Genomic DNA, 12,328 nt, shown 5'->3' with positions numbered 1-12,328 from the left:
GAATTAATGAGGGATTCTAACAAGGTTGTACGAAACAAAGTTAACCCACAGAAGACTGCCACTTCCCTAAATACTAGCACTTTACAAGTGGAATTTGAAACTAAAACTAGATGTGGCTCAGTGGTTATGAGCGCTGCTTTGCACCTAATGCCCACATGGCACCTCACAACTACCTGTAGCTCCAGCTCTAGGCGATCTGAAGCCCTCCTTTGTCCTCTGCAGGTACTAGGCACACATGTGTTGCAAATACATAAATGCAGGCAAACACATACACATATAGAATACAAATAAATCTTTAAAAACACATTATTATTTTAGCATGCAAAAAAAAGTCAGGAATTAAATCTAGCAAAATATGTATAAGATCCATATAAGGAAAACTACAAAACTGTGGAAGGACTCAAATATAAAATAAATGGAAGAATCCCTATGCTCATTATAGGCAGGCTTTACATTGTCACGATGTTTTCTTGATCTACAGTCAACGCAATCCACTGACAACCTCAACAAGTTAATCTGCAGATATTGGCAAACTGATATTAAGTTTTTACTAGCTGGGCGATGGTGGTACATGACTTTTAATCCCAGTACTTGGGAGGCAGAGACAGGCTGATCTTTGAGTTTGAGGCCAGATTGATCTACAGAGTGAGGTTCAGGACAGCCAGGGCTACACAGAGAAAGACAAACAAACAAAGTTTAAACTAAAAGCCAACTCAATGCTGAGAGATAAAATCAGAGTACTAAAAACTACCCAACTGTAAGACTTACTGTATGTGTGGTATCAGAAAAACACAAACCAATCAATAGACAGAATAGAGTTCAGTATCAGACGCCTAAGTACAGTCAACTGCCCTTTGACAAAAGACAAAGGTGATACAGTGAATACAAAATCAATAAATGGTGCTAGAACTGAGCACCCAAATGGGAAATAGAAGTTTCAGATACAACCTTTTATCCTTCACAAAGATTAACCAAAATGAATCAGTCACAATATGAAAATAATAGGTCTAAGACTGCTAGAAAATAACAAAGAAAATCTAGATGATCTAGGAGAAAGGAGGACTAGGAGTTTAAGGCAAGACTCAGCCACATAATAGGCTTGAGGTTAGTCTGGGCTACATAAGCCATAAATTTGGAGAAGATATCTGTAAATGGCATCTGACAACCACCCATTATCCAAAATATACAAAGACCTCTTAAACTCAGGAACAGGCTTAGAGTGCCTGCTGCCAAACCTGATGACCTGAGTGTGATCCCTAGGATCCACATGGTGGGTAGAGGACGAGCTCCCACTAACTATCCTCTGACCTCTACATGTACACCATAACATGCATACACATACATTTACATATGAATATAAATTAAAATGTTATAAAAACAATCATTTAAAACTCAACAGTATGGCTACCTGAGGGTCACAACTCAGTTGCAAGCTATGGGGACCTGATCTCCCAGAATCAGCATTTTAATAAGCCACGCTTATAATCCAGTTCTGGGGATGGAGACAAGTGGGCTCTTGGGGTTCACTAGCTAGCCAGCCTAGTCTCTCAGCAAGCTCCAGGCCAATGACGGAGCCTACTGGGCATGGTGGCACACGCCTGTAATCCTAGCACTGGGGAGGTGGAGGCAAGAGGATCAGAAGTTCAAGGCCAGGCTCGACTACAAAGAGTTTGAAGATAGCCTGGATTACATGAAACCCTAGTTCAATAAAATATAATAACTAAATAAACATTTTAGAAAGGTGGATGGCTCCTGAAGAATGACAGCTGAAGCTGTCCTCTTGTCTACATGGAGACAAATCCTAGTCTAGTCTTCACTTCCCTAAACAATCTCAATCTATTTCTCCTCCCCTTTCCCTCCACCTCTGTTTCATTTTATTTATTTGTATATTTACATGAGGTTTCATCTAGCCCAGCTGTCCTCAAACTTATTCTGACCCTCCTGCCTCTACCTCCCAGTGATGTTATGTGGGTACACCAGCATGCTTAGTTTGATGTGGTTCTATGGTATCAAACCCCAGGAGGTCATGAATACGAGGCAAGCACTCTATCACCTGGGCTAGATCCCTACCAGCCTCTAGCTCTTTTGTAACACAGACACTGAATGCTCTAGAATGAGTGAATACCTTTAAGCTTTGAACTTCTTAATACTCTTCCTCTATCTTCCAGTTTATCTGCTGTTCTGCCAACAACTGTCTTTGGAAGCCCTTTCTCCACAGCCGTATCTGGACTACCGTCTGGATGTAGCTTCTGAGCCTTGACATTCAGCCTCGCCACGTTCAGCATCTTCAGGGAACGGGACATGGTATTCATCTTCTGTCTCACCGGCGTTCGAGGGACACCACCTGCCGACACATCAGCATGGGAAGAAGTGTCAAGCATCACTTCTATGGAATCAGAAACTGTACTCTCCAAATATTATGAAAAAATACTAGAAAGAAATCTCCTTCAGAAATTATCTGAACCAGGGAGTTTTTAACCTGCTTCTACCTATAATACTGAGTAAACAAGCTCCTTTTACTGAATTTTAGAAACTAAATATCTCAACAATCATTTTTTTTTTTTAAAGATTATTTTATTTTGGGGGCATGATTCTTTTGCCTGCATGTATACATGTGTTCCATGTGCGTGTCTGGTACCCAGGGAGATCAGAAGAGGGAGTTACAGATGGTTATGAGCTGCCATGTGGGTGCTGGGAACTAATCCCGAGCCCTCTGCAAGAGCAACAAGTGCTCTTAACTGCTGCTGGGCCATCTCTCTAGCCCCATCTCAATGATTTTGACACAAAGGAAATACCAAACACATTTCAATTTGGTTTTGCCTAATAGTCAGAGTGCTGATGACACTTTTCTTATGTGCAGTGCTAGGGATAGAGCACATAGCTCCACCGCTAGGCAAGTTGGTGCCTTTTCTGAAACAATTTAGCAGTCTGTGTCAAAAGCAATTTTCATTTTTTTATACAGTACATTTTAACACAGTAACTCTTTCTTGGAAACTGCTGCTAAGGAAATCTCTCAGAGTTTATGAATGATATATACCATAGTATTATTATTTTTTAAAGATTTATTTATTTATTAAGTATACAGTGTTTTGCCTGTATATACATCTTCATACCAGAAGAAGGCACCAGATCTCATTATAGGTGGTTGTGAGCCACCATGTAGTTGCTGGGAATTGAACTCAGGACCTTTGGAAGAGCCAGCAGTGCTCTTAACTTCTGAGCCATCTCTCCAGCCCCTACCACAGTAATATTTACGACAGAAACTGAAAACAATCTACACTTTCAACAGCATGAGTGAAGCAGAATGACTAAAAAGGCAAAGTCGGTCTAGGGATGTCGCTCAGGGGTAAAACATTGCCTACCGTGCCTGATACACTGGGCTCAGTTCCCAGTATAAAGCAGGGGCAACAAAGTAACTGCTGGGCAAATATTTGTAAACAGTAAAAGCAAAAAAAAAAAAAAAAAAACAAAAAACAAAAAACCAGCCTGGTCTACATAATGAGTTTCAGGACAGCAGGGCTACACAGAGAAACCCTGTCTCAGAAAACAAACAAAATGGTACAGTCTCAAAAGGAAAAGAAGACTGCCTTAAGAAATAGACGTTCTATGTGCATACGTTTCTTTCTGCTGCGATTTTGATTAACCACAGTAGAGTCTTCATGAGAGTTTCTCTGGTAGAGCTCAGAGAGGCAGCGTGTTAGCTCACTTTCAGTTTTGGAGGCTTCTTCATTATCAGGTGAGGCAGCCTGTAATAACCTGTAAGACAAGGCGCACAGTATAAGGCCTAATTCCAACTTCACAAACCATCAGTCAGAATACGTGCAGGGCTATCACTGTCACACACGCACACTAGTCTTCAGCAGACTCATTGTGCACAGCAGTTGGATGCTAGAGGTTTGTTGCCCTTTTTTCCTTTCTAAAGTGTTGCTGTTCATTTGAAAATAACTTTTCAACTAGAAGGCAGAGAATACAATATAAATAGGTAGAGTGTACCCAGATTCAAGATTAAATTCTTGTCAATAGTTATAGCTGCAGACATACATAAAGCCCTGTTCCATCTTTTCCCTCCCTCCCCCAGGTATTTTTAGGCTTGCTTGCATTTTATGTATAGACAAACAGTGGTTTCTATTTTCTATGTTGTAAATTTTATACAAATATCACAATTTTACTTTCTGTAATTGTTCATACTCAATATATTTTTCATTTGTATATAAATAGCTCTAGTTTATTCATCTTTTCTAGTTTTATCAAAAGTATATGACAGTTAGAGGGATGGCTCAGTGGCTAAGAGCACCTACTATTCTTTCAGAGGACTCAGGTTTGGTTTTTACATGGTGGCTCAAACCATCTCTACCTCCAGTTTCAGGGGACAACTCTGGACCCCTAGGGCATCTGCACTCTTGTGACATATCCACATGCAGGCATACACACCTATATACAATTTGTCCTGGTTATGTCTTTCTAATAAATTTAAAGTTATATATACATATATATATTTGGTGATTGGAGAGGATGCTTTTTTGAGACAGGGTTTTCCTGTGTTGCCTTAGCTGTAGACCAGCTCTGTAGACCAGGCTGGCCTCAAACTTACAGCTTCACCTGCCTCTTCCTTCCAAGTGCTGGGATTAAAGGCAATGTGCCACCACTGCCCAGATTCTTTTTTTTTTTTTTTTAATTTACTAGACATTTATTATTGTGTTTCCTAAAAGATTAAAACCTATTTGTTATCTGTTGGATAGCCAACTATCACATTATTACTTATTAAACTGAATCTATCTTTCCTGCTGGCTCACAATGCCATCCTTGTTTGTTGTATGCCACATTGCCACAAATTCAAGCCTCACTGTCTAGACGCTTTACACTGTTCCACTGGTTTCTGCTTATTTGTACACTAATGTCACACTGCCTTATGTACTGTAGCTTTACAGAAAATCTTCATGTCATGAAAGGAGGAACTTTAGTTTTGCTCTTAGACTTTCACCTTTCTCCGTCTTTTCTTATACTTATTCCCAAGCACCTTAGTTTCTCTTCCAGGGCTAGATGTCAAACCCACGGCTGTGCAAGCACTCTACCTGAGCCATACCCTAAGTCCTCTTAGTGACTTGTTAACATAAGTCTCTTTTCTTGGGAACTGTAGTTCTTAAGACCATAATTTCAAGGGATCAAGTCTATAGTTCATATATGATAGTTTCTGTTTGTAGTGGACATACTATTAAGTTTACACATTGTTTTTTGTATGCAGCATCATGACTGGATTCTCTTAGTTTAATCATTTACCTGTAAATTCAATTGGACTATCTATGACAATACCCATACATTCAATACTTAGAGATACTTTTCAGAAATAATGCAAAGTAAATTTGTACACTGAAAACTAAACATGTCAGTTCTTCCCCAAATTTAGCTGTGAGTCTATACATACCCAGTCAAAATTCCAGCAGGCTTTTTAAAAAGCAAATTAATAGGCAGATATACCCCCCCCCCCCGTGTGTGTGTGTGTGTGTGTGTGTGTGTGTGTGTGTGTGTGTGAGAGAGAGAGAGAGAGAGAGAGAGAGAGGGTGTGTACACCTGTGTGCATGCATGCGAAGACCAAAGGAGAATGCTGGGTGTCTTTATATATTGTTCTCCATCTTTTCCCCCCCAAAACAGGGTTTCTCTGTGTGACAGCCCTGACTGTTCCAGACTCCCTTTGTAGAGCAGTCTAGCCTCGAACTCACAGCAATCCGCCTGCCTTTGCCACTCAAGTGCTGGGATTAAAGGTGTGTACCACCATGCCCAGCTTCCACCTTATTTTTTAAGACAGCATCTCATGTGTGGCCACAACTAGCTTTTATGTGGTGCCGGGGGATTTGAACTTGGGTCTTCTCACTTTTACAGCAAGTGCTCTTACTCATTTCCCCAGCCCCAATAGGCAGATCCTAAACTTCACATAGACATCAAGAAATGTAGAATCAAAATAGAAAATAAAACAAAGTTGAGAATACTTACCCTATCTGAATTAAAGACTTGAAACTATAAAGCTACGTATGTGGTATCATAGTACACTATTTTAGGCAAGGTGGTATAAACATAGTTTCTGGACACTTTAGTTTAGAAAAGTGTCTAAACAATGGTGATCAACTAGAAAAGAATTCTAGCAATGATATTGGAACAAAAGAATAACTATCTGAAAGAGAAAAAAAAACCTCAATTTTACCTTTTAATAATAATTTGAATTCCTACTATATCTTTTACATTTCTTTTCTTTTGGTTTTTCTTCTACATTTCTAATACTGTGTACTTAGGTCCTTTATCTTTTTCAGTTGCCTAGTCTTGAACTTTTCTTTCTTTTTTATTTATTCTGTGTGTGTGTGTATGCAGACATAGGTCTATGATTTGTGTGGAGGTCAGAGCATACTTTTGTGGAGTCAGCTCTATCTTTCCACCTTTCACAGGTTCCAAAGATTAAAAAAAAAAACAAGGTCTGTGTGGGAAGCACCTTTGCCTGCTGAGTCAGTCAGGTAGTTTTTTGGTTTTGATTTGGTTTTTTGGTTTTTGAAGATAGGGTTTCTGTGTAATATGCCTGGCTTTCCTGAACTCTCTTTGTAGACCAGGCTGGCCTCAAACTCAGAAATCCGCCTGTCTCTGCTGGAATTAAAGGTGTGCCCAACCATGCCTGGCGAGGAAAGTAGTTTTAATTTTTCCTTTTCTTCTGGACAAGTTCTTCTAGGCAGCCCAGACTGGCCTCTAACTCTCCATCTGACCAAGTGCTGAAATTACAGGAAAGCACTACCATACCTGGTTCTTTTCCCCTTCTGGGACTTGATCCTTAATGGTTATTAATTTTCTCTTTAGAGAAACAACCAGAAGTCTATAAATATTTCTTTCAACATAAATATCTATTGTCTTAGTCAGCGTCCTATTGCTGCAAAGAGACACCACGATCATGGCAACTCTTATAAAGAAAAGCATTTCAGTTTGGAGGTGTAGCCCATTTTCATTATGGCAAGGAACATGGCTGTACACAGGCAGACATGGTAGCTGAGAGTTCCAGATCCAGATCCACAGGCTGCAGGAAGAGAGGTGCTGGGACTGGCTTAGGCTTTTGAAACCCCAAAGCCCACCTTCAGTGGCATACTTACTCCGACAAGGCCACACCCCTCATTCCTCTCAAGCAGTGCCACTCCTTAATGGCCACGCATTCACACATACAAGCCTATGGGGGTCATTCTTATTCAAACCACCACACCTATATTACAATTTCAGTTTCTTTACATTTATTTTATTTATGTCTGTGGGTGTATACATATATGTGCCATGGCGCACTTATAAAAGCCAGAGGATAACTTGCAGAAGTTATCCACTTCTTCCACCATGTAGGTTCGAGGGATTGAATTTATCAGGTTTTGCAGATAATGCCTTTAAGATAATGCCTTTACTCACCGAACCATCTTGTCAACTCAAGTTGCTTAATTTCTAACTGATACTTAGTTCTAAATGTTTCCTGATTCTCATATATTTTATATAGAAAGACAAATAGTGCAGTGGTTTGAATAAGAATGGCTCCCATAGACTCTTATATTTGAATGCTTGGTACTCAATTGCTGGACTATTAAGGAAGGATTAGGAGGGGTGGCTTGTTGAAATTATATCTCTAAGGGTGGCCTTTGAGGCTTCATCTCTCTTGATCAGCCTTCAACTTCTAGATCATAAGTATGCTTTCAGTTCCTGCTCCTGAATCACGCCTGCCTGCCTGCTTGCCACCATACTCCCAACTATGATGGTCAGAGTAACCCTTGAAATGGAAAGCAAACCCCCAATTAAATGCTTTATTATATGAGTTGCTTTGGTCATAGTGTCTCCCACAGCAATAGGACAGTGACTAAGAGAGATAGATGAATGTTTGTATATTTATTTATTTACATCTGAATGAAATATTCCTCTAAATGCATTTAAAATATGCTTTGTCTATTCTCAGAAATCTACTTTATTTTAAAAGTCTTTTAGTAGAAGAAATTAATGTAGTAATGTAAAAGCAGTCTAAAAATGCAGAGAACCACCATAGTGCATCATGTTAGTAAATTTGCAATAGTTAAGACCCGATACTGAGTTATACAAGGATCTGTTCCTTTGGAATAAGCCCTTTACATCAGACTGTTGACTTCAAAAATCAATATACAAAGAGATGTATAAAGCTTTACCAAAATGATTCCATCAAGTGTGAAGTGGCACCACTGATATTAGAGAAAGGAAACCACTTTTCCACAAGAGCTGGACACCACGGACTGGTACGACTAAGCTCCTGCTGGACCCACTCTGGAACACAAGGAGCTAAAAAGACAGAAAACAGTGGACATCAGAGGCAAGGAGAGAATCCAAGCTCATGTTTTTTCCCTGGACTGACTCCCTCTCCAAATGCTCGCTGTTACAACATCTGCCATTCTGCATCACCAATCCTACAGGTCTATCTTGTCTGGGGCAGGGGTGGAAGGGGGCAATGCAAACACAATTTGAAGCTTCTTGCTCCTATTACTAACACAATTCTTCATCTTATTTCTGAAATATTCCTCTAAATGCATTTAAAACTATGCTCTTTCTTTCTTCCTTTCTTTCTTTCTTTCTTTCTTTCTTTCTTTTCTTTCTTTCTTTCTTTCTTTCTTTCTTTCTTTGTTTTTCAAGACAGGGTTTCTCTGTGTAGCCTTGGCTGCCTGGAACTTGCTCTGTAGACCAGGCTGGCCTTGAACTCACAGAAATCTGCCCGTCTCAAGTGCAAGGATTAACGACATTGCCACCATCACTTGGCTAAAATGATGGTATTTTTCTATTTCAGATTTTTACAACAAAAGTAAGTACTGTGTTAACATAAAAGTAGCCTTAAGCTGAAGAGCAGAAGCATCATACTGCATCAAATTGGCAAATCTGAGCCAGTAAGATGTGACACAGAGCTAGGAGTTATACAGGAGTGGCTTCCATTAGAACAGGCCTGGTAGAGAGTGTGTTTGGACACAAGAATAAGCTTCAGTTGAACCTCATGAATAAGACCTCGTCTGGATAGAGGACAGCAGGCAGCCTGGACAGTAAGTCATCAACTGGTTTACATACCCCAAGAAACCAAGCCCTGCTAAAGCAGAGAACGTTGGCAAAATACTCAATGCTATTTTACAGTATTCTAAAAGAGTTATCTGAGCTGTTTCTAAAACTGTACAAATAGCCTATACACAACTAACGAGGAAGACAATAACAGATACAAAACAATTATATTGCTTTAACTAATATGTGATTATTTTAAATATGCTAATACTTCATCCTACCTAAAAAGCAACAGTTGAATTTTAAGCGACTTAGTGTAAATACAACAGGAGAACCCTTCACTCTTCCAACCCATATTCCTGCCTGTTTGGCCACATTTTTTTTTCCTGTCATTCGCCCAAATCTCTATAATACCAATCTCAACCTTTGCTTTTCACTCCCTTCCATTGCAGCTTCTTCATCTCTTCTTTCAGAATGATATACATATATTAGGACGCTTACTTATGAACTTAATGTACCTTTCTAAAAAGGTGTCTATTATTACTGTGTGTATGCATGTACATGCGACAATGTGCACACGGAGATCAGAAGACAATGCTGTAGAGTCGGTTCTCTTTCTCTAGCTGTACATGGTTCAGAGACCAAACTCAGATTCCCAGGCTTGGCAGAAAGCATCCTTACCCCTCTGCTCCTCTGAGCCAGCTCCATGGCCCTGAAGTCTTTGTGTGTGTGTGTGTGTAATTTTATGTGTATGGGTGTATTTGCCTGCATGTGTCTGTGTGCCACTTGCATGTAGTACCTGTGAAGGTCAGAGAAGGGTGTTGCATTCTCTGGAGTTATAGTCGGGAGCCACCATATGAGTGCTAGGAATTAAACCCAGGTCTTCTAGAACAGCAGCCAGTGCTCTGAAGCAAGCACAAGCTACATCAAGCTTTAGAATTAATTTTTCAAGCCTAGCAGTGGAGGTACACGCTTTTAATCCCAGCACTTTGGAGGCAGGGGCAGGTGTAACTCTGTGAGTTCCAGGCAGTTGGTCTACAGAGTGAGTTCCAGGACAGCCAGGGTTACACAGAGAAGCTCTGTCTCAAAAATAATAATTTTTCAGTGTAAAAAAATAGGGGTTTCGTTGCATTTTCATTGAGTTTTTAATTTTTTTGCATTATACACATTTATACATGTATCTTTGGCCTTATTCATATTTATCACTCCTCTTTTAAACTGTTCTAGTTTTTTTTTAACTGTTCCAGTTTTGCTCTTCCCCTTCCCACCTTCAAACAGTTCTGCTTTCATGTTACATGTGCATATGCATGTATGTATAAAGATAAATCCCACATGAGAGAAATATGGAATATTGTGTCTTCTTTTCCTACTGTTATTACTCAGGTCCCCTCTCTTTAAACCTCTTCTCCTGTTTTATTAATCTCCCTCTACTCTTATGTCCTATCCATCTACATTCATAGTCATAAACTGTATCAAGAAGTCACCTTACTACTGATTTCAAAGCATTCCATAGTTCCTTTAGCCAAAGTCCTTTAGGACTTCTAAAACTAGTGACTTAACTGCCTACAGCTTGTACTAGAGCTTGCTTTTATCTGACTTACAACATCCTAGGGTTCCATTAAATAAATGCATGATGAAAAAAGAAGGCTGGAAAAGACTGCAAACCACCCCATGCTGTGTTAATTACTGGTGGGAAAACTTACCAGAAGAAACAGGATCTTCAAATAAATTATTAAGCTGGTTCAGTACACTATCCACAACATCTGAGAAGGAGGAAGCTATATCCTGGGAGCCTTCCGCCATGGTGGTCTGGAGAAAATGTCTTTGAACTTCAGCCTCTTCGGCACGGAACACTGTGAGAATCATGGCACTGGCAGAGAGTGGGGAAATAATTCCTGTGATGGGAGGCCAGCCTTCACCAAGATCCACACTGGCAACCTACAAAGAAATGATAATTGGTTGAGAACATTATTGTCAATATGCCTAAAAGAATGCAACCAACTAAAAGACAGAAAAACAGTTGTCTATCAGTGGCAGAAGAGAATTTGATAACCAGATAGTCCCTAAGTTTCAATCTATCAGAAAAAGTTTACAGTGTCAGCGATATTTGCTATGTGCTTACCGCCTCTGCATCTTTCCAATTGTATTTGCTTTATTTTAATAGTGAAAAGCAGGAAAACAAAAATTATTCAGGTGGAAAAAAGAATTAGGAGATCTTGCTGAGAGTGGTGGCACATGCCTGTAATCCCACCACTAGGGAGGTAGAGTCAGGCAGATCTCTGTGAGGTAGAGGCCAGCCTGGTCTACGAGTGAGTCCAGGTCAGCCAAGGATAGACACAGAAACTCTGTCTTGGAAAAAAGAAAGAAAGAAAGAAGCGATCCGTGTCGCCTCCTTCCAATTCTAGTGCACAGCAACCAAAGCAAACAAAGACATATTACTCACTACACATTTATTGAATTTTACAACCACTCAATTTAAAATGACCATCTCTTTATAGAGGATGGACTGAGGCTGAGGAAAAAGCTACTTGTTCAAGGTCTCCTGGTGGTGTAGAAAGAAGCTATTAGGTCCACTTGACTTCAAAACAAATGTACTTAACTGTGAGGCAATACTATCACTGACAGGATCTAGCCAGCACATGTCCAGGCAGCAGAGCTAAGACCTAATTCAGATGGCCTGAGTCCCCAACCTTGTCTACCTAGTATAAGCAAGGATTGTATCACATTAGTAATAGTGTAATTCAGTGTTTTCACTGGTGTAAGTCTCAGGATACTTTCCAGACAACACCAAGAATCTTCCTCTGGAATCTTTGTTTCTTTTCTTTACTTGCTTTCTTTTTCTTTTTTCTTTTTTTCTTTTTCTTTTTCTTTTTTTTTTTTCTCTCTCTCTTTTTTTTTTTTTTTTTTTTTTTTGTTTTTCGAGACAAGGTTTCTCTGTGTAGCTTTGGCCTGGACTCACTTTGTAGACCAGGCTGGCCTTGAACTCACAGAGATCCACCTGCCTCTGCCTCCCAAGTGCTGGGATTAAAGGTGTGCGACACCATGCCTGGCTGGAATCTTTGTTTCTTTTGTTTTTCAACAGGGTTTCTCTGTGTAATAGTTCTGGCTGTCCTAGACTTGCTTTGGAGACCAGGCTGGCCTTGAATTCAGACATCCTCCTGCCTCTGCCTCCCTAGTGCTGGGATTAAAGGCGTGTACCACTTCTGGAATTTTTTACCACTGGATCCAGAATAAAGATATTTCCTGAGATTATGAAGGCAAAGAAAAGTAAGGAATTTTAAAATGTCATAATATCTAGGGGTGGTGCTGCACATCATTT

At 39.9% G+C, this 12,328-nt stretch overlaps 1 protein-coding gene across 1 annotated transcript in view; it reads right to left on the bottom strand.

Moving 5' to 3' along the window:
- Positions 1-12,328, bottom strand: part of Ticrr (TOPBP1 interacting checkpoint and replication regulator) — a 42,490-nt gene that overhangs the window by 21,758 nt on the left and 8,404 nt on the right. Inside the window, 4 exon segments of the mRNA XM_051148762.1 lie at positions 2,126-2,344; positions 3,617-3,756; positions 8,181-8,310; positions 10,713-10,947. Coding sequence (XP_051004719.1) covers positions 2,126-2,344; positions 3,617-3,756; positions 8,181-8,310; positions 10,713-10,947 — 724 coding nt within the window.

Source organism: Acomys russatus, chromosome 7 (genome assembly GCF_903995435.1).
Source record: "Acomys russatus chromosome 7, mAcoRus1.1, whole genome shotgun sequence".
Lineage (NCBI taxonomy): Eukaryota > Metazoa > Chordata > Mammalia > Rodentia > Muridae > Acomys > Acomys russatus.
This window is presented reverse-complemented; position numbering and strand designations above follow the sequence as displayed.